This window comes from Microcaecilia unicolor, chromosome 4 (assembly GCF_901765095.1).
Source record: "Microcaecilia unicolor chromosome 4, aMicUni1.1, whole genome shotgun sequence".
Classification (NCBI taxonomy): domain Eukaryota; kingdom Metazoa; phylum Chordata; class Amphibia; order Gymnophiona; family Siphonopidae; genus Microcaecilia; species Microcaecilia unicolor.
The window spans coordinates 361282752-361307436 of NC_044034.1; the positions used below are offsets into that span (position 1 = coordinate 361282752).

General features: G+C 44.9%; 1 protein-coding gene across 3 annotated transcripts in view; it reads left to right on the forward strand.

The window, feature by feature from the left end:
• Positions 1-24685, forward strand: part of SYTL5 (synaptotagmin like 5) — a 226929-nt gene that overhangs the window by 161060 nt on the left and 41184 nt on the right. For all 3 annotated transcript variants that reach the window (XM_030202323.1, XM_030202325.1, XM_030202324.1), the window contains exon 10: positions 17161-17253. In XM_030202323.1, coding sequence (XP_030058183.1) covers positions 17161-17253 — 93 coding nt within the window. The remainder of the gene's footprint in view (positions 1-17160; positions 17254-24685) is intronic.

A 24685-nucleotide genomic window follows, 5' to 3' on the forward strand; every position in this document is an offset into this window, starting at 1 on the left:
ATTTCCCCCCAATGAATATGCATGAGATCTGTTTGCATGCACTGCCTCCTAATAGATCTCATCCGTATTCCTTGTGGAAATCCTGAAAACCCGACTGGGTTAGAGCCCTCGAGGACCGACATCGAGCATCCTTGCTTTATCTTCTGCCTTTCTGTGGTACCATCAAAGGGGTTTTACATATTGGAATCGGGCGCTTATGTGTTCCATTTTTTAGGCTTTCCTGTGGCATTATTTGGAGAGAGCAGGGGCAGAGTTGTGATATGCCCACGTAGTATCTTAAAAAAATACACAAGTACAGTATATGTGTAGAGCGAATGTTTGTTTATATTTATTAGGGTTTGATAAAACTGCCCTTATTACAAATTGCAAAATCAGAGTGATGTACAAAGTATGATAAAAGAAGGAAAAGGAAATCCATTAAAAAAAAAATAGGATAGGAGTGCACAAAGTCGCCCCTTCCTTACAGAGACATATGGGACACTTTTAACCCAATACCAGAGGAGGGCCTTGACAAAATCCTAAGAGACTTTCGACCAACTACCTGCTCCCTCAACCTCTGCCCATTAAAGATAGTGCAGTAGGCAAGCAGGGGCCTCATAGAAGGTGCCACAAAAATCGTGAACTCCTCTCTTTGTAATGGGCAACTGCCAACAGCATTGGAAAGGGCAGTGGTTCACCCTTTGCTAAAAAATAAAATAAACAACCTTGACCAGGACAAACTTGAAGGTTACCGACCAGTATCAAACATCCCATTTCTAAGGAAACTGATGGAACAAACAGTCTGTGTTCAACTCAGTGATCGGCTAGAAGAAGGAAAAACTGGCTAGATCCAGGTCAATCTGGATTCAGACCCAGTTATGGAACAGAAGCGGTTCTCGTATCCCTACTAGTACTAGATGATTTTCACAGAAACCAAGACAGGGGATTTGCCTTGGTGTTAGTACTGCTAAACTTCTCGACAGCTTTTGACACTGGATCATGATATCATGCTAGCACGACTGGCAGAATTCAGTGGAACAGTACTTGTGTGGTTCAGATCCTAACTATCAGACAGACAATCCATAATGTTTGGCAGCACCTCATCGCCACCGTGGGCACTGACCTGTAGTGTACCACAAGGATCAATACCATCACCTATTCTGTTCTACCTCAAGCCACTAGCCAAACTGATAGGGCAGTGGACACTTCAACATCTACGCAGATGATGCGCAAAGCTACTCATACCCATTGAACCTGAATAAACTGATTACCTGTCCAACATCAATTCCAGAATGGGCTAAGCCAGTGGTTCCCAAACCTGGTCTTGAAGGCACCCCCAGCCAGTCAGGTTTTCAGGATATCCACAATGAATATTCATGAGAGAGATTTTCATGCAGTGGATGCAGTGCATGCAAATCTGTCTCACAAATATTCATTTTGAATAGCCTGAAAACCTGACTGGCTGGAGGTGCCTTCAAGACCAGGTTTGGGAACCACTGGGCTAAGCACAACAAACTTTGCCTGAACCCAAGTAAGTCCGAGCTTCCCTGGGTCCCTAACACAAGTGAACACATACCTGACATCAGAATCTCTTTTGGGAAGGATGAACTCCCCCGTCAAGAACCTTGGAATACAGTTAGATTCAACACTTACTCTGACTCCCCAAATCCAAGCAACCTCCCAGAGCCTCTTCTACTATTTACGACAACTACGCTGCCTCTCCTTACATTGAAATAGAAAATCTTATCCCATGATAACATCAAGACTGAGTTACTGTCATACACTCTACAATGGTCTGACTACAAAGGGTCTGCACCAGCTCCAATTGATTCAGAATGGTTCAGCAAGACTCATAGAAGGTTGCAAGTGACGTGACCACATCACGCCATTTTTCCAAACGCTTCACTGGCTACCAGAACAATACAGGGCTAAATTTAAAATTCTATGTCTGATCTTCAAGGCCCTTAAAGTAAATGGCCCTGAGTACTTTCTGGTCGCTGCATCTCAAGAAAGGTATAGCAGAATTGGAAAAGGTGCAGCGAAGGGCGACTAAAATGATAGCGGGATGGGACGACTTCCCTATGAAGAAAGACTAAGGAGGCTAGGGCTTTTCAGCTTGGAGAAGAGACGGCTGAGGGGAGACATGATAGAGGTATATAAAATAATGAGTGGAGTGGAACGGGTGGATGTGAAACGTCTGTTCACGCTTTCCAAAAATACTAGGACTAGGGGGCATGCGATGAAACTACAGTGTAGTAAATTTAAAACAAATCGGAGAAAGTTTTTCTTCACCCAACATGTAATTAAACTCTGGAATTTGTTGCCAGAGAATGTGGTGAAGGCGGTTAGCAGAGTTTAAAAAGGGGTTAGACAGTTTCCTAAAGGACAAGTCCATAAACCACTACTAAATGGACTTGGGAAAAATCCACAATTCCAGGAATAACATGTATAGAATGTTTGTACGTTTGGGAAGCTTGCCAGGTGCCCTTGGCCTGGATTGGCCGCTGTCGTGGACAGGATGCTGGGCTCGATGGACCCTTGGTCTTTTCCCAGTGTGGCATTATTTATGTACTTGAAGAACAGGATGACCCTCTGCACACCTCCAAGGACACTAAGGTCATCCCAAGGGGTATCTCTAACCACACCCTCTCCAAAAGACATTACACGATGTGATACCCGCAAGCGAGCCTTCTCCAGAGTAGCCCCCACACTCTGGAATGCTCTGCCTGAAAGGCTCCTCTTAACACAAGACTATCTCTACTTCAGGAAGCAGGTGAAAACTTGGCTCTTCAACCAGGCCTTCAGTGGAAGAAGTAACACACACTCACACTGCAGCAGGACATGTTATCCACTCCTACCCTAACTGAGATAACATTTAATCATCTCTCGGACCTGATGTGCAATTTTCTTTAAATTAGTCACCTTACTTTCTAACTCCTCTTACTTACTTTCTTACCTATCTTATGTTCCATCTTTGCTTATACCCTACACTGTCAGTTAAAATGTTCTATTACATATTGTGTTGATATTGTAAGTAGTATACTATGCCATACTCTGTATTGTTATTTGAATATTTTTTTCTGCTGTAATTGTCTATTGCTTATGTTTGATTTATTCTTACTTTATACCGGCTTGAGTGAATTCTTTCAAAAAGGTGGTAAATACATCCTAATAAATAAATAAATATCATTCAAACAGTCACAAACATACCCAGGGGGAGGAGGAGGCCACTGGCAAAATTGCCTTAGAATGTAAAAACAAGATGGCCAACTGTGAATCACCTGCATAGCAAACGCAGCAATCAGTTGAATGCTAAAGAAATTGTTTTTAGACCAGATTTAAAGTTCGCAAGGGAGGATTCATACCTGAGTGAGAGAGGGAATCGTTTGCATAAGAAGGGAGTTAGACAATAAAAGGCACTTCTTCTTGTAGATTCCAATTAAGCACAGGAGGGACTGGGAAGAACGAATCTATGATCATTTATAGATCGTAACAGGTGGGGAGGAGATAGGGGAATAGTTTAGCTAGATAAATCTGATAAACCAGTGTGGTGAGCCTTTGAAGTCGGAGTCAGTAATTTGTGTGAATATCTTTATTGGTTTCAACAGATCAATAAACAGCAATAGACCCATCCAAAACTGCTATCCTATAGTCAGAGCTGCCACCGCTGCTCCCCACCCCCCACCCCCTACCTTCCTGCATCTACTCCTCCCTCTGTCTGTCACTCTCTTGCGTGCCAGGACCGGGTTATCACGTTAACACAATCACCTGGGTCCCAACACAGACCCTGGCGCTGGGCCAATCCTTGGAGGCCGGGCCCGAGGAATCTTGCCCCTCCCCCGCCCCCTCCTCTCAGCAGCCCTACCTATGGAGTCAATAATTTAAACTGAATCCTCAATTCTATAGGAAGCCAATGCCCACACTTACATCTACTGTGAAGCAGGTATACCTGTGTGCCTCGGGCTCCCAAAAGCAGCCCCTCTGGCTCATAAATGTTATTTTATAAAGGTACGTAGACTCCTAACTTCAAACCGCCCAAAGCACGGCTGCCAGACTTATTTTTGGTAAGTCGCGATTTGAGAGCACAACTCCTCTCCGTGAAAAGCTCCATTAGCTCCGTATTGCTGAACGAATACACTTCAAAGTCCATACGCTGATTCACAAGATTATCTACGGAGACGCTCCGGATTACATGTATAATCTGATTGACCTTCCATCCAGAAACGGATTAAAATCTTCTCGAACGTATCTCAACTTGCATCTTCCTAATTGCAGAGGACTTAAGTGCAAGACATATTATGCATCCAACTTCTCCGTCATAGGCAGTCAACGCTGGAATACCTTACCAAGATCCTTTCGAATAGTCATTAGCCTTCTACCTTTTCGGAAGCTACTAAAAACTTACCTCTTCAAGCAAGCCTACACAAATAACCTGACTTAAACTACAAGTCCATCTGCACTACCGGATCAGACTATGAAAACAGAACCTGGAACACGCTCCCCTATTTAATCCTTTCTAGTATATCCCTCTTCCTACCCCTCCCTACACTATCTAGTGCATTCCTTTTCCTACCCCTCCCTTATATTTCCCCATACTAAAGAACACATTAATCCCAATACACACCCTCCTCCCTTTCCCCTACCTCTTCCACCCTCCTTCCTTGCCCATCTTACCTATCCACACATAAACGACCACCTCTTTACTTACTATATTACAGCTGCAACCATTCTGTTTTACTTTGTCAACCTGATTTACTATGTAAACCGCATTGAACCTGAGTGGGAAAGTGCGGGGTATAAATGTTACAAATAAATAAATAAACTTGTCTTTAGAAAATAGGTGCCTTTTGGACTTTTTTTTTTTATTACATTTGTACCCCTTGCTTTCCCACTCATGGCAGGCTCAATGCGGCTTACATGGGGCAATGGAGGGTTAAGTGACTTGCCCAGAGTCACAAGGAGCTGCCTGTGCCTGAAGTGGGAATCAAACTCAGTTCCTCAGGACCAAAGTCCACCACCCTAACCACTAGGCCACTCCTCCACTGTTGCTACTATTTGAGATTCTACATGGAATGTTGCTATTCCACTAGCAACATTCCATGTAGAAGTCGGCCCTTGCAGATCACCAATGTGGCCGAGCAGGCTTCTGCTTCTGTGAGTCTGACGACCTGCACATATGTGCAGGACGTCAGACTCACAGAAACAGAAGCCTGCGCAGGCTTCTACATGGAATGTTGCTAGTGGAATAGCAACATTCCATGTAGAATCTCCAATAGTAGCAACATTCCATGTAGAATCTCCAATAGTATCTATTTTATTTTTCTTACATTTGTACCCTGCGCTTTCCCACTCATGGCAGGCTCAATGCGGCTTACATGGGGCAATGGAGGGTTAAGTGACTTGCCCAGAGTCACAAAGAGCTGCCTGTGCCTGAAGTGGGAATTGAACTCAGTTCCTCAGGACCAAAGTCCACCACCCTAACCACTAGGCCACTCCTCCACTGTTGCTATTATTTGAGATTCTACATGGAATGTTGCTATTCCACTAGCAACATTCCATGTAGAAGTCGGCCCTTGCAGATCACCAATGTGGCCGCGCAGGCTTCTGCGAGTCTGACGTCCTGCACATACGTGCAGGATGTCAGACTCACAGAAACAGAAGCCTGCGCAGCCTTCTACATGGAATGTTGCTAGTGGAATAGCAACATTCCATGTAGAATCTCCAACAGTAGCAACATTCCATGTAGAATCTCCAATAGTATCTATTTTTTTTGTTACATTTGTACCCTGCGCTTTCCCACTCATGGCAGGCTCAATGCGGATTACATGGGGCAATGGAGGGTTAAGTGACTTGCCCAGAGTCACAAGGAGCTGCCTGTGCCTGAAGTGGGAATCGAACTGAGTTCCTCAGGACCAAAGTCCACCACCCTAACCACTAGGCAACTCCTCCACTGTTGCTACTATTTGAGATTCTACATGGAATGTTGCTATTCCATTAGCAACATTCCATGTAGAAGTCAGCCCTTGCAGATCACCAATGTGGCCGCGCAGGCTTCTACATGGAATGTTGCTAGTGGAATAGCAACATTCCATGTAGAATCTCTAATAGTATCTATTTTTTTTTTTGTTACATTTGTACCCTGCGCTTTCCCACTCATGGCAGGCTCAATGCGGATTACATGGGGCAATGGAGGGTTAAGTGACTTGCCCAGATTCACAAGGACCTGCCTGTGCCTGAAGTGGGAATCGAACTCAGTTCCTCAGTTCCCCAGGACCAAAGTCCACCACCCTAACCACTAGGCCACTCCTCTACTACTTCTTCCTTAGGCTTCCTGTTATAAAATGACCCTCATGAGTTTCTGAAAATGTAGCTACAGAAGAATCCATAGGAAGTTTCGGGGTTTGAGAATTCGGTTTCACAAACCTTTGAAGAGCAGATGATTACTTGTATTATAATTTATTTTTCTAAGCAGGTAGAAGAGGCAGTTCAACTGTGAAAGAAACGGGGGCTAAGATGCTCCGATACAACAGATCTGTCTTTACAGCTGGCCTGGATGTGCCCGCATGATCGTGGTATTGTGGGGGGAAAAATCATTAGCAAACATTTAATCGCTGCTTCTGCAGGATTAATGGCCTCTGGTATGTTGCTCAAGAGAAATCCACTTAGTATAGTCCAAATGAGCCAAAAAGGAGCAGGCGCTCCTGCGTTCCTTTGCAGCGTTGCCAATTTGTCTGGTGTTTTAAGGCCTTTTTTTCTTTAGAGCCTAAGAATGCACTGATTACTTTCTTCCGAGGTTAATTATATACTCTTACTGCACCATGCTCGGAAGACGCACGATTAGTATTCATGTACTCTGCGGTACTTTCATACTCCTGCAAGCTGCCTCACTAATAAATAAATATCATTCAAACAGTCACAGACATGCCCAGGGGAAGAAGGGGGAGGAGGAGGCTACTTGCAAAATTGCCTTAGTCTATAAAAAAAAAGTTGGCCAATTGCGAATAATCTGCATAGCACACACAGCAATCGATCAAGCAAAAGTTGACATTGTAAGTAGTCTACTATGCCATACTTTGTATTGTTATTTGAATATTTTTACTGCTGTAATTGCCTATTGCTCATGTTTGATCTATTCTTACTGTACACCGCCTTGAGCGAATTCCTTCAAAAAGGCGGTAAATAAATCCTAATAGGCCTTCATTCTGCTTTGGAAATCCATGAAAAATCTCTGTTGCATTAAGTGTTTCTATGAAGTTTACCTCATAATTGTCAGGTCCTTCATCAGGGCTGAGAGGTCTATATGTTTGTTCATACGTTTGATTATATCATTTTTATCAGAGTTTTATCAGAGCAACAAAACTTTATAACATCGCTAGAGAGGAACACTATTTTAATTGATAGGAAAGTTGACATATTCAGACTGGAAAAGGAAAGGAGAGGGAAAGCTCAGAGAAAGGGGTAAAGGCAGTGGCGTACCAAGGGGGGGACGGTGCACGCCACTGGGGGGGTGCCGCACGCCTATTGGCTGAGTCCGCTCGTTCCCTCCCTGCTGCTCCCTCTGTAATTTCGCAGGTGTAATTTCGCCGGTGGGGGGGCTGCGCTGCACCTGGGGTGGGGGGCACATCGGCGATCCTCCCCGGGTGTCAGGTAGCCTAGGAACGCCAATGGATAAAGGGTAATTAGATTGCTCACTAATTTTCCAGACATACCAAAAATGAGGGGGGAAAAAAATCATAAACTTGGGGATCCCTAGCCTAGCTCAAAATATGTTTTCAAATGGGATATAAATTTTAAAAAGGAAAAATCTGATCCGATATAGGTAGATCATTCAGTAGTTTTGGAGCTAAATTTTTTTTAAAATGCAGATATTCTGGTACTCTCATGGTAGGCCTTTTTTTTTTGTGCAGGAGGAATCAGACGGTGACCATCTAGAGAGCGTAATGAGCGTGTCGGGGTATAAGGAATAACCCTACTTGACAAATAGGATGGAGTGCCCAAGTGGTAGGCCTTAAAAGCCAGACATAAGATCTTGAAAGGGTATGAAAATTGATTGGTAACCAATGCAAAGAGCGTAGTAAAGGGTTAACATGATCCCATTGGGAGATAAGATCCCATAGACAACTTCATTGACTAGCAGAAGTAAATGTTTCTCATGAGAAGTACAGGTAAACAAAGCTGTTGTAAAAGATAGACATGAAGGAGGCCCCCCCCCCCAGGTCTCAAGCTGTGAAAAAGGGGGGGGGGGTGCCAGTCTGTGAGCACAAGTCCAAAAGTTAACATGACACTTGGGTGCTGTTACATAGTAACGTAGTAAATGGCGGCAGATAAAGACCTGAACGGTCCATCCATTCTGCCCAACAAGATAAACTCATTTTACATGGTATGTGATACTTTATACCCGAGTTTGATTTGTCCTTGCCATTCTCAGGGCACAGACTGTAGAAGTCTACCCATGACTCTTCTTGTACTAAAAGTTCTGAAGATTCTAGAATCCTAAAGATTTACCAGATTCTGGAATCCCAATTAGTAGCAACATTCCATGTAGAACCCCAAAGAGTAACATAGTAACATAGTAAATGATGGTGAGATAAAGACCTGAACGGTCCATCCAGTCTGCCCAACAAGAAAAACTCATTTTACATGGTATGTGATACTTTATACCCGAGTTTGCTTTGTCCTTGCCATTCTCAGGGCACAGACTGTAGAAGTCTGCCCAGTACTCTTCTTGTACTAAAAGTTCTGAAGATTCTAGAATCCTAAAGATTTACCAGATTCTGGAATCCCAATTAGTAGCAACATTCCATGTAGAACCCCAAAGAGTAACATAGTAACATAGTAAATGATGGTGAGATAAAGACCTGAACGGTCCATCCAGTCTGCCCAACAAGAAAAACTCATTTTACATGGTATATGATACTTTATACCCGAGTTTGCTTTGTCCTTGCCATTCTCAGGGCACAGACCGTAGAAGTCTGCCCAGTACTCTTCTTGTACTAAACGTTCTGAAGCTAATGTCGAAGCCCCTTAAAATTTACACTGTTCAGTCACGATCAGGGCGTAGACCGTAGAAGTCTTCCCAGCACCAGTTTTGCTTCCCAATTACCGGTGTTGCCACCCAATCTCCGCTAAGAGTCCGTGGGTTCATTCCTTCTAAACAGGATTCCTTTGTGTTTATCCCACGTAGTTTTGCTCTGTGACTACCCTGCAGGTAGCGAGTACAATTTAGAAACTTTTCAGACTATTCAAGGACAGTTTTTACAGCTACTTATTCAGGTTTGTAGCAATGCATGTGCATACATTGCTGTGCCTTGATACAGTTAAATGTATATGTTAGTTGCTTTTAGGCGAAGTGTCCCCATAGGCCTGTTTTGAGCAATATTGCAAAATGTGCATAGATTATTTTCTGTTGGAACCAGGGATGTGTTTTTTCTCAAATCCCCCAGCTCACCCATTTTGGTCATTGTGTTGTCAGTCCTTGGTCAGGGGTTGTAAGCCAAGGTTTCTTTTGACACTCTGCAGTTAATCTGGTCAGTAGGGTCACTGTTAAGTATTGACCATCACCCCTCCCGCCACCCAAGGGCTATTAATTCAAGACGATTCAGAGAGCAAGATGTGGTGATCAAACTAGGGACCTTTTTACCAATGCAAAATCCAGGGCAGTGTAAGTGGTGTGGCTGCACAGGGTGCAAATATGGAAGAATGCAAAAACTGCTCCCAGTCCACCATCTCCTCCCATGAATGGTACAAAACAGGGGCGTAGCTATGTGGGGCCACGGCCCTTAGATTTGGCCCTGGACCCCCCTGCCAACGACCCTCTCGACCCCCCCCCCCCCTCCCGCCGTCAACCCGCTGTCACTGTCGACTCAGAAACAGAACAAAGGAAGAAGAGGGTGTCTAGTCCTTAGTTACAGGCCAAGCATAGGAAGGCATATACATGGGCCTCGGCTGGCGGGGGTTGGAGTCCCCCACCAGCAAAGGTCGGCACCGGCGGGGGAGAGTTGGCAGCGGGAGGGGGGGGGGCTAAAGTGTGCCCCCTCACCTCGGGCTCTGGAACCCTCCCGCCGAAGTCTGGCTATGCCCCTGGTGCAAAGTAGGCAGGGAAGGCACTAGCGGGTGAGTTGCACAGGGCGTAACTGTAGCTCACTATAGTAGTCCTTGCGCATGGCAGTGCACAGCAGTTGCACTCGAACCACCAGACCAAACTGTGCAAGATTGTTTTTCAAGCCTATCCACGTTATTTGCCTTGCAAAATCTATTCCCACTTTTTCCTGAATGCTTTGTACTTATGTGCCCACGTACTTTATAGTTGAAGCTTGGAGTAAAATCTGCAGCCGTAGACTTTATCCCAGAGTAGAGTCTGGAAATTGCCCTCCTCGCAGATTCACAATATCATGCATCGCATATACATGAACTGAGGTTGCGGGGTAGTAGACTTAGGAGTAATACATACATAGTAACATAGTAGATGACGGCAGAAAAAGACCTGCATGGTCCATCCAGTCTGCCCAACAAGATAAACTCATATGTGTATACCTTACCTTGATTTGTACCTGCCTTGTTCAGGGCACAGACCGTACAAGTCTGCCCAGCAGTATTTCCCGCCTCCCAACCACCAGTCCCGCCTCCCACTGGCTCTGGCACAGACCGTATAAGTCTGCCCTCCACTATCCTCGCCTCCCAACCACCAACCTCTCTTCCCCCACCTGCTCCGCCACCCAATTTCGGCTAAGCTTCTGAGGATCCATTCCTACTGCACAGGATTCCTTTATGCATATCCCACGCATGTTTGAATTCCGTTACCATTTTCATCTCCACCACCTCCCGCGGGAGGATATTCCAAGCATCCACCACCCTCTCTGTGAAAAAATACTTCCTGACATCTTTCCTGAGTCTGCCCCCCTTCAATCTCATTTCATGTCCTCTCGTCACATGTCCTCATGTCACAGAGAGGGTGGTGGATGCTTGGAATGCCCTCCCGCGGGAGGTGGTGGAGATAAAAATGGTGACGGAATTCAAACATGCGTGGGATATGCATAAGGGAATCCTGTGCAGAAGGAATGGATCCTCAGAAGCTTAGCCGAAATTGGGTGGCGGAGCAGGTGGGTGAAAGAGGGGTTGGTGGTTGGGAGGCGAGGATAGCGGAGGGCAGACTTATACGGTCTGTCCAGAGCCAGTGATGGGAGGCGGGACTGGTGGTTGGGAGGCGGGAAGTACTGCTGGGCAGACTTGTTCGGTCTGTGCCCTGAATAAGGCAGGTACAAATCAAGGTAAGGTATACACATATGAGTTTGTCTTGTTGAGCAGACTGGATGGACCGTGCAGGTCTTTTTCTGCCGTCATCTACTATGTTACTAAGTTCCCATCTCCGGAAACGATTTGTTTGCGGATTAATACCTTTCAAGTATTTGAACGTCTGTATCATATCACCCCTGTTCCTCCTTTCCTCCACGGTCAGCAAGTCTCTGCTCATACGTCTTGGAACGCAAATCCCATACCATTTCTCGTAGCTTTTCTTTGCACCGCTTCCATTTTTTTAACATCCTTCGCAAGGTACGGCCTCCAAAACTGAACACAATAAATACTCCAGGTGGGGCCTCACCAACAACTTGTACAGGGGCATCAACACTTCCTTTCTTCTGCTGATCACACCTCTCTCTATACAGCCTAGCAACCTTCTGGCTACGGCCACCGCCTTGTCACACTGTTTCGTCGCCTTCAGATCCTCGGATACTATCACCCCAAGATCCCTCTCCCCCTCAGTACCTATCAGACTCTCACCGCCTAACACATACATCTCTCGTGGGTTTCTACTTTGCATTTCTTCGCATTGAATTTTAATTGCCAAACCTTAGACCATTCTTCTAGCTTCCTCAGATCCTTTTCCATGCTTTCCACTCCCTCCCGGGTGTCAGGAAATTCTTTTTCACAGAGAGGGAGGCTGATGCCTGGAATGCCCTCCCAAGGGAGGTGATGGAGGAAAAAAACAGTGGCAGAATTCAAAAAAGGCGTGGGATGAACACAGAGGATCTCTAGTTAGAAAATGGATACGTGTGAGTGGATGCGTCAAGTGGCACTTAAATGGCGACTCCGGCTGTGAAGAACTATGACCGATGATGGGCAGACTTGTATGGTCTATGTCCCGTATATGGCATTCTGGTTTAGGATGGGCTGGAGTGGGCTTCAATGACAACTCCAGTAGTTGGAACGTAAGGGCAGTACCGGGCGGACTTCTAGGGTCTACATCCCAGAAATGTCAGTGAAAGACCATGATCAAGTTTTGTATATCACATTCATCTATAATCATGAATTGATAATGGGTGTGACTGGACCATTCAGGTCTTTATCTGCCATCATTTACTGTGTTATTATGTTAGAAGGCGATAAAGAGGTATATTTATTTTGATTTAATTCACACCTTTTACAGTAGTAGCGTAAGGTGCATTAGGAATTTTCCTGTTCCTGGAAGGCTTAATCTAAGTTTGTACGGTGGCAGTGGAGGGTTAAGTCACTTGCCCAAGATCACAGGGAGCAGCAGAGGATTTGAATGGGTTTTCCTTGTCAGCCTGAAGCTCTAACACGTGTGGGCATCCTGTGATCCATAGGCTGAATGTGACCCACCATTGAACTTTTTGTGCCCCCCCCCCAAAAAAAAAAAAAAACTATGGAAAATATACACAGAAAACATCCTTAACTAGATTTTTAACTACTGTATTTCGCAAATATTTTCAGAATAGCCACTCGGGCAATTTGTTTCCATTGCTTTTAGTTAAAGTTTTAGGGTGCCTTTTACTAAGGCGCGCTCACATAAGTACGTAAGTAATGCCACACTGGGAAAAGACCAAGGGTCCATCGAGCCAAGCATCCCGTCCACGACAGTGGCCAATCCAGGCCAAGGGCACCTGGCAAGCTTCCCAAACGTACAAACATTCTATACATGTTATTCCTGGAATTGTGGATTTTTCCCAAGTCCATTTAGTAGTGGTTTATGGACTTGTCCTTTAGGAAACCGTCCAACCCCTTTTTAAACTCTGCTAAGCTAACCGCCTTCACCACTTCTCCGGCAACGAATTCCAGAGTTTAATTATACGTTGGGTGAAGAAAATTTTTCTCTGATTTGTTTTAAATTTACTACACTGTAGTTTCATTGCGTGCCCCCTAGTCCTAGTATTTTTGGAAAGCGTGAACAGACGCTTCACATCCACCTGTTCCACTCCATTCATTATTTTATATACCTCTATCATGTCTCCCCTCACATTTTTATCGCGCGCTAAAATTGGGCATGCGCTAAGAGACGCCCATAGGAATACATAGGCGTCTCTAACGTTTAGCGTGCACGCCTCACTAATTTATTTATCACAGATTATCTATGGAGCTCTGGGCATTTCTGATTCCAGCATTACATAATGTTGCGGCCGGCTGGGGGTAGTATTGACATTCATGTAGCCATGTGTGTATAAAGGTTATCCTCCCCTGCTGTAACAAACAGACTAGCGTGTTCTCCTAACTGTGGAGACAGATGTGACCGTTTGGGATTCTAGATACATCTGTAACTTGCTTTTAAAACCACAGATGTTCCATCTTCGGCATTTTGCTTTGCTTCGTAACTGCACAGCTCTTCCCTATGAAGAAGGCCCCTTTGGAATAGTCATTTTAAAAGTTGATGAAAGAACCACGGTGTTATTGATTTTTACCCAAGGCTGGCATAAGTGGGTTATATGGAGCAGAGGAGAACTGACGTTAATAGCTGGGATGATGTTGAGTCAGCACTGTAATTCTTGTGAGCTGCTAAAGACCCTGTTGGTCCCTTTATGACACTGTTATCTGTGGTGTGAGTTGTCATTCCTTTTAAGAATATAATTCCCACCCAGGGATAGCATAGAGCTGCAAGCTGATTTAATGCACTGCGTTTTCTCGTTTGTCTGTGTCCGTTCCCATTATCAGGGTCTCTCTTCCTTCTCCTTGCTTCATTCACTCATGACAGACTTGATCGACCTACCTACTAGAAACACATCTCAATCAACACGAACGTACCTAAATCTGCACTGCGCAAGCTGCAAAGGACTCAAATACAAATCAACTTACGCGTCCAGTTTTTTTGTTTTTTTTTGTTACATTGTACCCCGCGCTTTCCCACTCATGGCAGGCTCAATGCAGCTTACATGGGGCAATGGAGGGTTAAGTGACTTGCCCAGAGTCACAAGGAGCTGCCTGTGCCTGAAGTGGGAATTGAACTCAGTTCCCTAGGACCAAAGTCCATCACCGTAACCATGTGGCCGCGCAGGCTTCTGCTTCTGTGAGTCTGACGTCCTGTCAGACTCACAGAAACAGAAGCCTGCGCAGCCTTCTACATGGAATGTTGCTAGTGGAATAGCAACATTCCGTGTAGAATCTCCAATAGTAACAACATTCCATGTAGAATCTTCAATAGTATCTATTTTATTTTTGTTACATTTGTACCCCGTGCTTTCCCACTCATGGCGGGCTCAATGCGGCTTACATTGGGCAATGGAGGGTTAAGTGACTTGCCCAGAGTCACAAGGAGCTGCCTGTGCCTGAAGTGGGAATCAAACTCAGTTCCTCAGGACCAAAGTCCACCACCCTAACCACTAGGCCACTCCTCCACTGTTGCTAATATTTGAGATTCTACATGGAATGTTGCTATTCCACTAGCAACATTTCATGTAGAAGTCGGCCCTTGCAGATCACCAATGTGGCCGCGCAGGCTTCTGCTTCTGCGAGTCTGACGTCCTGCACATACGTGCAGGACGTCAGACTCACAGAAACAGAAGCCTGCGCAGCCTTCTACATGGAATGTTGCTAGTGGAATAGTAACATTCCATGTAGAATCTCCAATAGTAGCAACATTCCATGTAGAATCTCCAATAGTATCTATTTTATTTTTGTTACATTTGTACCCCGTGCTTTCCCACTCATGGCAGGCTCAATGCGGCTTACATGGGGCAATGGAGGGTTAAGTGACTTGCCCAGAGTCACAAGGAGCTGCCTGTGCCTGAAGTGGGAATCGAACTCAGTTCCCCAGGACCAAAGTCCACCACCCTAACCACTAGGCCACTCCTCCACTACATAAGCACACAACTATGGAACGCATTACCAAAAGCCTTGAAAACTACGAACGACCACCTAAACTTCTGGAAAACACTAAAAACTAACCTGTTTAAAAAGGCATACCCTACCGATCCAACATAAATGCCTGATCTCTGCAACACAGCAAAACTAAAGAACGTGATGGACATAACACAACTCTTCCGTTGTACGATTTCCTAGTGTGGCTGTGCCACATGAACTTTATCTTACCACAACATCACTCTGTATTTGTTTACACCGGAGTCAGCAAACGCCTCTCCGGTACTATGTAAGCCACATTGAGCCTACAAATAGGTGGGACAATGTGGGATACAAATGTAACAAATAAATAAAATTCTGTTGACGTGTCAAGTCACGGAGCTCTTGCAGGTTGATGCTCAGAATCAAATTCAGGCGCTAGAGTCCATTAGTGCCAGACTAGTGAGCGCAGAATGCTCAGAGGTTGTAGCGCGGGAAACAGTGAGTGCACCAAAGATTAGCACAGATAGCATGCTAATGCAGTTAAACGGATGTTAATGAGGTCATTTCCTAAATCCCCCTCCCCCCCCCAATGCTCAGAGAAGAGCGCACAAAACAAAGCTGCCCTTAACGCTGAAAAAATAATACCAGCGTGGAGCAGGTGTTAGGGTGTTTGAAGAGAGGATATCTCATCATTCTTTCTTGAAAATCTGCCAGTTTTTCTTTAATTTTGAAGCAGAAGGGTGCAAGCCCCTAAGCACTAGTAGTGAGAAACAAATGTGCACGAGTCCAAGCAAAGCCAGAAGTGAAAGCACACATTGCTGCCTGTTTCCTGTGTTCAAATATAAGCCCTTCCAATTACAAGGTTTTTTGAAAAGCTTATATTAAAAGGCACAGAAAACAGACGCCAATCTCTCTACTGTTTGCCTGGCGCTTGCACACAGAAGCTGGGCTTACTACGAAACTCTTCTGCGCATGTGCCAAGCACGTTCCTCCCACCCCCCCACCCCCGCTTTCACTTTAACAACACGCATCTAATTTGAATATAATTTGCTTTGTGAGTTGGCAGTATGGTTTCTGTGATGTTGGCTCACCGTGGGAGTTCTGAGCATTAATACTTAATCCCAGTTGGGTTTATTTCAGTGGTGTAGCTACGTGGGGCCAGGGGGCCTGGGCCCCCGTAGATTTGGCCCTGGACCCCCCTGCCGACGACCTGCCCAACCTCCCCCTCCCACCATCGCCTGCCTTTGCTGGCAGGGGACCCCAGCCCCCGCCAGCTGAGGTCCTCTTCTTCTCGCAAAAGGCTTCCTTCTGTTTCTGACGTCCTGCACATACAACGTGCAGGACGTCAGACTCACAAAACGAAGCCTTGCAGATCAGCTGATGTGCAAGGCTTCATTCTGTGAGTCTGTCGTCCTGCACGTACAACATGCAAGGCGTCAGAAACAGAAGGAAGCCTTTTGTGAGAAGAAGAGGACCTTGGCTGGTGGGGGTTGGGGTCCCCCGCCAGCGATGGCGGGAGGGGGGTCGGGCAGGTCGTCGGCAGGGGGGTCCAGGGCCAAATCTACAGGGGCCCAGGCCCCCTGGCCCCACGTAGCTACACCACTGAAATAAGCCCAACTAGTTTTCTTTCTGCATTCCAAATTTCGTGACTTTCTTTTTGTTGTTGTTGAGTTATTGTGCCTAAATACAGATCGAGATCTCTTGTACATAACCTTTTTCAGCATTCCATGAGGTGGAAAGCATAGAAACATGTAACATGTAATTTATTGTCCCACAGTCTGAAAAATCAAATCTGTGTGTGGTAGAACTTTTCTGAAATGTTCCCGCTAGCCTTGATATATTCCCTTTGATACATTGTAACACTGTTACTCCTGCGTGATGAATTGTAATGCTGCAGCTCCTGTATGCTCCTTCCTTGGTTCCATTTTCCACTGATCTCAGTGGAATGAGTATGCGAGTCGCTTCAATATACCATCATGCATGCGTTTTCAATTATAGGGTGAATTATATCGCCGCCAAACCCTTCAGAGGTGAATAAGTTTTTGCACATCTGTGTATTTTCTTCTCAATAAGTTGGCTACGAATTATAGTCGCTCATCCTTTTCTTATTAATAGGACTTCCTGGATGAAACAGATGAGAAACTTGATGAGTTAATGTCGTCACACCATTCAAAGAGTTCAGCTGGTCTGAGAAGCGGGTTATCCACAGTAAGTTCTTACTAGGAATTCAGATATAAATCTGGCTTTTTTTTTCTCACCCTTGTTGAAACCGACATCAAATTCAGCCAGTCTATAAGATTATGATGGCAGACAGGTCAAGCTCAAGGGTATCAAACACCCTAGGCCAATGATGGCGAACCTATGGCACGCGCGCTGTCGCCAGGTGTGTAGCCACGGGTGGGCCTGAATGGGCCCAGGCCCAGCCACTTTCTCTCCAGGCCCGCCCACCCACCCAACATCCCCTCGCATGTCCTCCCCACCGGCGCTGATTACCTCCGTCGAAGCGGCCGCATCTTTGAAAGCCCTGCCCGTCTCTAGCCTTCCCTTCGTGAGTTCGTTCCCTCAGAGTCAGTCCCGCCTTCTGACATAATTTCCACGAGGGCGGGATTGACTCTGAGGGAACGAACTCACAAAGGGAAGGCTAGAGATGGGCAGGGCTTTCAAAGACGCGGCTGCTTTGACGGAGGTAATAAAAAAAGATTTACACGCAGGGCATGGATGGGAGCGGGGGGCAGGAGAGAGAAGAGAATCGCTGGGTATTGATGGATGGATGGAGGGGAGGGGAGAGGAGGGTTGCTGGACATGGGGGGAGGGAGGGGAGGGCAGGAGAGAGGAGGGTTGTTGGACATGGATGGAGGGGAGGGAAGGGAAGACAGGAAGGAGATGCACATGGATGGAGGGGAAGGGAGTTATCAGCATGCATGCAACAGCAAAAATCACACATTAATTATTCAAAAGCATGCCAAATGCTTTTAAAGTTCTGTTATTCAGGTTAAATTGCCCTGTTGGCACTTTGCGATAAATAATTAGATTTTGGTTTGCTGTTTGGGCAGTCGGTCTCTGAAAGGTTTGCCATCACTGCCCTAGGTGAACCTTCACTGTGCCCCAATGTTTTTCGGTGGAGGGATCGCGTGTTGGCCTTACTGAGGAAACATAAAAACATTAATGTGATTTTTAGTTTGTCATAACATCAGACAGGGTTTGTGAAATAATCATAGAATGTAGGTACATGTGACAATTTGTTTCTTCTAAGATGGCCGCCCTAGTGCAGGCACTTGGTTATAGAAGGGTGCGGTGGGGGGAATAGTGCAGCAGTAGGTGTGGCAAGGCACTTGGGGTGAGGCAGGAGAGGGGCATGAAATGGGGCAGGTGTCGGGTTTTTCTCTTGTCAAAAAGTAGGCAACCCTGGCCACCTTCCTCGTCTGATGGCAATATCCTGGTGCTGCCAAGCAAGTAGCAGGTACAAAGGATGGTGGAGAAGCGAGGAAAGAGTGAATTAGAGATCAGTGTTGGGAGAGAGCGTGTGATGGACTATCCCTCCCATGGTACTAGATCTCCCTTTCTCCTCTTTTCCCATAATCCCTCGCCATCTTTTATTTCACAATCCTCCCTATTCCCTCCCTCCCTCCCTCTATCACTCTTGCTCGAGATCCCTTCTTCCCCTGCTCAGAGATCTACTCTTCTGCTGAGATTCAGCACCACCAATGTTTCAGTTCCATACTTGTGCCTGAATGTAATTCACCATGAGTTACCACTGAAAAAGCCTAAGCTATATCCAAAGACCCCTCCTCCCTTTCCAGCATTGTTCACTAACTAACATCCCTATTCCCCAAGGAAATGTGTAAAAATTATTGAGCTCACAATACTAAAACATTAACTTTTTAAAAAATCTTGCCACAGAATTTTGAAAGATCTGTTATAGCAAATTATCAAAATCAGAGACAAGTCACAGAAGACAGCAAAAAGAAACAAACATCAGTATGGCAAACGTTGACTTTTCTTAAGCAAGAACCCAACACAGCCACGTTTCGGCAACCGCCTGCATCAGGGGTATAGTGGCATCACTGAAATCAATCAGTGAGAAAAAAAAACAAGACAAAATCTATGTCAATAAAAGCAATCAGCAACTGCAGCAGGTTCTTTAGATAGCCAATCAAGCATGCAGTCTCCCAAAACCACACCCCTGATGCAGGTGGTTGCCGAAACGTGGCCGTGACAGGTCTTTGCTTAATACTTCTTCAGTAAAGTCTACACCTCTACACCTCTTCCCTGGGCTCCCTGATCTAGTCTCATGGCTTCCAGTATCATCTCTATGCTGACGACACCCAGCTTTATCTCTCCACACCTGACATCACTGCAGAAACCCAGGCCAAAGTATCGGCCTGCTTATCCGACATTGCTGCCTGGATGTCCAACCGCCACCTGAAACTGAACATGGCCAAGACCGAACTTCTTGTCTTCCCACCCAAACCCACTTCCCCTCTACCTCCACTCTCTATTTCGGTTGATAACACCCTCATCGTCCCCGTCTCATCTGCCCGCAACCTCGGTGTCATCTTTGACTCCTCCCTCTCCTTCTCTGCGCATATCCAGCAGATAGCCAAGACCTGTCGCTTCTTCCTCTATAACATTAGCAAAATCCGCCCTTTCCTCTCTGAGCACACCACCCGAACTCTCATCCACTCTCTCGTTACCTCTCGCCTTGACTACTGCAACCTACTCCTCACTGGTCTCCCACTTAGCCACCTCTCCCCCCTTCAGTCTGTTCAGAACTCTGCTGCACGTCTTATCTTCCGCCTGAACCGATACACTCATATCACCCCTCTCCTCAAGTCACTTCATTGGCTTCCGATCAGATACCGCATTCAATTCAAGCTTCTGCTACTAACCTACAAATGTACTCGATCTGCAGCCCCTCATTACCTCTCAACCCTCATCTCCCCTTACGTTCCTACCCGTAACCTCCGCTCTCAAGACAAATCCCTCCTTTCAGTACCCTTCTCCACCACCGCCAACTCCAGGCTCCGCCCTTTCTGCCTCGCCTCACCCCACGCATGGAACAAACTCCCCGAGCCCATACGCCAGACCCCCTCCCTGCCCATCTTCAAATCTCTGCTTAAAGCCCACCTCTTCAAGGTCGCCTTCGGCACCTAACCTCTACACCTCTACCCAAGAAATCTAGACTGCCCCAACTTGACATTTCGTTCTTTAGATTGTAAGCTCCTTTGAGCAGGGACCGTCCTTCTTTGTTTATTTTGTACAGCGCTGCGTAACCCTAGTAGCGCTCTAGAAATGTTAAGTAGTAGTAGTAGTACAGTCCACTTTTGCCATACTGATGTTTGTTTCCTTTGCAGTCTTCTGTGACTTGTCTCTGATTTTGATCACTTTCGGTGGTTCCAGCTTCTTTAGCTTCTGTAAATCTGTTACGTGAAACAGGGTTCTGTGGTCGTGCTTTCTGTTCCTTTTTTTTTTTTTTTAATTTCAGGGGCTGCTGAGTTACCAGCAACAATTATATAGTGAGTTAGAATTGCTCACTCTGTATGCTGGTAATTACTAAGAAAATCATGGCTTTCTACAATAATATATCAATTGCAAAGAATTGCTGAAAGAAGCTAATTAAATGGTGATGTTATTAAAATCAGGAATTTGATGTGGAATTTGAATCATTTAACAGAAAGCATTGTATTGAACAAAACACGGTTGGCGCAGTGGCAGAGCTGTGCACTGCCGTACAGAAAATGTGGGTGCAGTAACTGGGTCTGTGTTTATATTTTAGACTTGTATCCTGCTTTCTCACGCTTGAAAGGAAAGCCCAAAAGCAGCTCACAAACAGCCAAAAAAAATGCAGTGAAGTACAATATCATAAACACTATTTCTGTAACAGATGCAACTCATAATCAAAACCAATTAATACAGTTTGTAGACCATTCGTAAAAGTTCTACTAATCAACTAGATTATGTTTTCTACACTCATTAGAAGTGGACTTAGTTAAAGTACAATAAACAAAAGTGGAGTGGAGGAGAGTGGCCTAGTGGTTTGAGCACCAGTCTTGCAATCCAGAAGTAGCCAGTTCAAATCCCACTGCTGCTCCTTGTGATCTTGGGCAAGTCACTTAACCCTCCATTGCCTCAGGTAGAAACTTAGATTGTGAGCCCTCCTGGGACAGAGAAATATCCAGAGTACCTGAATGTAACTCACCTTGAGCTACTACTGAAAAAGGTGTGAGCAAAATCTAAATAAATAAATAAAGATTCTAGAATTCTAAAGAATAACAAGATTCCATGTAGAATTTCAAAGTGTAGCAACATTCCATGTAGAACCCCAAAGAGTAACAAGATTCTTTGGGGTAGAGGAGTGGCCTAATGTTTAGAGCACCAGTCTTGCGATCCAGAGGTGGCCAGTTCAAATCCCACTGCTGCTCCTTGTGATCTTGGGCAAGTCACTTAACCCTCCATTGCCTCAGGTAGAAACTTAGATTGTGAGCCCTCCTGGGACAGAGAAATATCCAGAGTACCTGAATGTAACTCACCTTGAGCTACTACTGAAAAAGGTGTGAGCAAAATCTACATAAATAAATAAAGATTCTAGAATTCTAAAGAATAACAAGATTCCATGTAGAATTTCAAAGTGTAGCAACATTCCATGTAGAACCCCAAAGAGTAACAAGATTCTTTGGGGTAGAGGAGTGGCCTAATGTTTAGAGCACCAGTCTTGCGATCCAGAGGTGGCCAGTTCAAATCCCACTGCTGCTCCTTGTGATCTTGGGCAAGTCACTTAACCCTCCATTGCCTCAGGTACAAACTTAGATTGTGAGCCCTCCTGGGACAGAGAAATATCCAGAGTACCTGAATGTAACTCACCTTGAGCTACTACCGAAAAAGGTGTGAGCAAAATCTAAATAAATAAATAAAACATAATACAGTGAAACCTCGGTTTTCGTTGATAATCCGTCCGAAAACAATCAGCGAAATCCGAAACCGATGAAAACCGAGGTAATTAATGAGGACGCCCAAAATCAGGAGAAGGGCGTCCATCTTCCGATACAAATTGGGAGATGGACGTCCTTCTTTTTCGACGAAATCCGAGGCAACCGACGAAAACTGAGACAAACTTGTAGTCGAAAAAAAATCAACGAAAACCGATGTCAACGAAGACTGAGGTTTCACTGTATAAGGGATAATATTCAGTGGTAAGTGCCATGGCATTTAAATTGATGTATATTTTTAGCGCTGCTATACATGTAGGGGGAAATTCAATAAATTGTGCTGAAAGTGGGGTGCAGGAATGATCCGCGGTAAGCTAGTATTCTGTAAAGGGCGCTCTATATGGAACGACCTTTACAAAATACTAGTTTAGCACTCATTTTGCACCTAACTTTGGGCGTGCGGATTTACACCTGCCAAAGGGGGCATAGCAGTGATCCCAATATTCAGTATCCAAATATGCTGGGGTCTTCAGGCTCTCTGGTAGGGCAGTTGTGCAGTTTGATACAGGAGAGTGCGGAAACAGGCACCATTTTGTCGGGTCCAGATGGCAGTGGGGAACAGCCTCCGGCTGATCACGCCCTGAGCGCAGCCACCATTTTACAGCCTTGGGGCTCGACAGAGCATTCAGCTGCATTGGGACCTTTCTTTTCTCCACAGCGTATATTGCTCGTACACCAGGCCCTATTCACTGAAACGTGGTGAGTCAGAGTTACTGCAAGGTGCTTCAGTTTCTCGCCCCACTGCCCCTCCAGCTCCTAAGCGCTCTCGTTTAGGCCTCCAGGAGTGCGCAGATGAGGCTATCCCTGTTTCTCCTTCCTTATCTATGCGGCCTCGGTCTATTCAGAGGAGCCGTCATTCAAGGAGCCATTAGAGGAGGGAGAGCAATTGGGTCTTACCTGTTAATTTTCTTTCCATTAGTCCTTCCCACTATTCCAGAGGCCCGTCCGAGGTTTGAGATGTTTAGTTGGTGCGAAGTAATAACGACTGTCACCTTGCATGGTGCTTCCTGCATATCTTTTATTCTCTACAAGTAGTCCAGAGATGAGAGAGGTCCACTTGTGTTTGATCGACTGGTTAGGTTTATTTATTTTTATTTTATTTATTGCATTTGTATCCCACATTTTCTCACCTCTTTGCAGTCTCAATGTGGCTTACAATACATCGTGAATGGTGGAAATATATAAGTAAATAGACATTTTGTGTTACAAAAGGATATAGGGGAACATGATAATGATAAAACGTGATAGTAATATAGCAAGCAAATATTGTAAGACAGTTCCGGATATATGTGGAGGGATTCACATTTGTTGATCTTTGTGGTATGCCTTGTTGAAGAGATGGGTCTTCAGTAGTTTGCGGAAGTTAGTTAGTTCATAAATTGTTTTTAAGTTGCGCGGCAGCGCGTTCCATACTTGTGTGCTCAGGTAGGAGAAGTTTGACGCATGCGTTAGTTTATATTTTAGACCTTTGCAGTTGGGGAAGTGAAGATTAAGGAATGTGCGGGATGATTTTTTAGCATTCCTGGGTGGTAAGTCTGTTAGGTCTGACATGTAGGCTGGGGCATCTCCGTGAATGATTTTGTGGACTAGGATACATATTTTGAACGTGATGCGTTAAGAGGGAGCCAGTGTAGCTTTTCTCGTAGGGGTTTAGCACTTTCATATTTTGTTTTACCAAATATGAGTCTAGCTGCAGTATTCTGGGCTGTCTGAAGTTTCTTCATTATTTGCTCTTTGCATCCAGCGTATAGTGCATTACAATAGTCTAGGTGGCTGAGTACCATTGATTGTACCAGGTTACGGAAGACGTTCCTTGGGAAGAAAGGTCTTACTCTTTTTAATTTCCACATTGAGTGGAACATCTTCTTAGTTGTGTTTTTGGTGTTGCTCTCAAGTGTTAGGTGTCGGTCAATGGTAACTCCTAGAATTTTTAGGGTGTCCGAAATTGGAAGATTCAATTTTGGTGTGTTAATGGTGGTGAATTTGTTAGCGAGTTGTTTAAGGTTGTTGTATATTCTGAGTTGCTCCTTACTGCTTATCTACATAAACACTGAGCAGTTGGACTGGATGCCAAGAGAGATATGTCTCAGCTCAGTTTTTGGTTCTGTATCGCCACCTGCTGGTTGACGGACACAACTGTCCCACAGGTTCTGGAATAGTGGGAAGGACTATTGGAAAGAAAATTATCAGGTAAGACCTAATTTCTCCATTACTGCCAATTAAGTGCTTGTTAATAACATTTGTTTGTTTCTTTGTACCATTTATATCCCACATTATCCCAAACAAGTTTGAGTTCAATGTGGCTTACAATAAATAGTATAGGATACATAACAAAGAATAATGCATAAGAAAGTAATTTGTTGTAAGAATCCGATTTTACAATACAATATCAAACATACTGGGATAGCTATGGATGTTTAACATTTAGAAAATCTATTATTGAATGAGAAATTGGACATGAAGCAAAGAGAAGGTTAATGGTAAATAGAGTATATTTCAACTTTTTTTATTGAGATCAAAAATTCTCAGAATTACAGTCTTCAGCAAGTATATATTGTCATACCTTCAAATTATACAGCAACTCAACGTTCAGATCCATTCTCATATTTTAGCCTTCTTAACTTTCTCTATATCCCCCCTCCCCTCACCCCCCC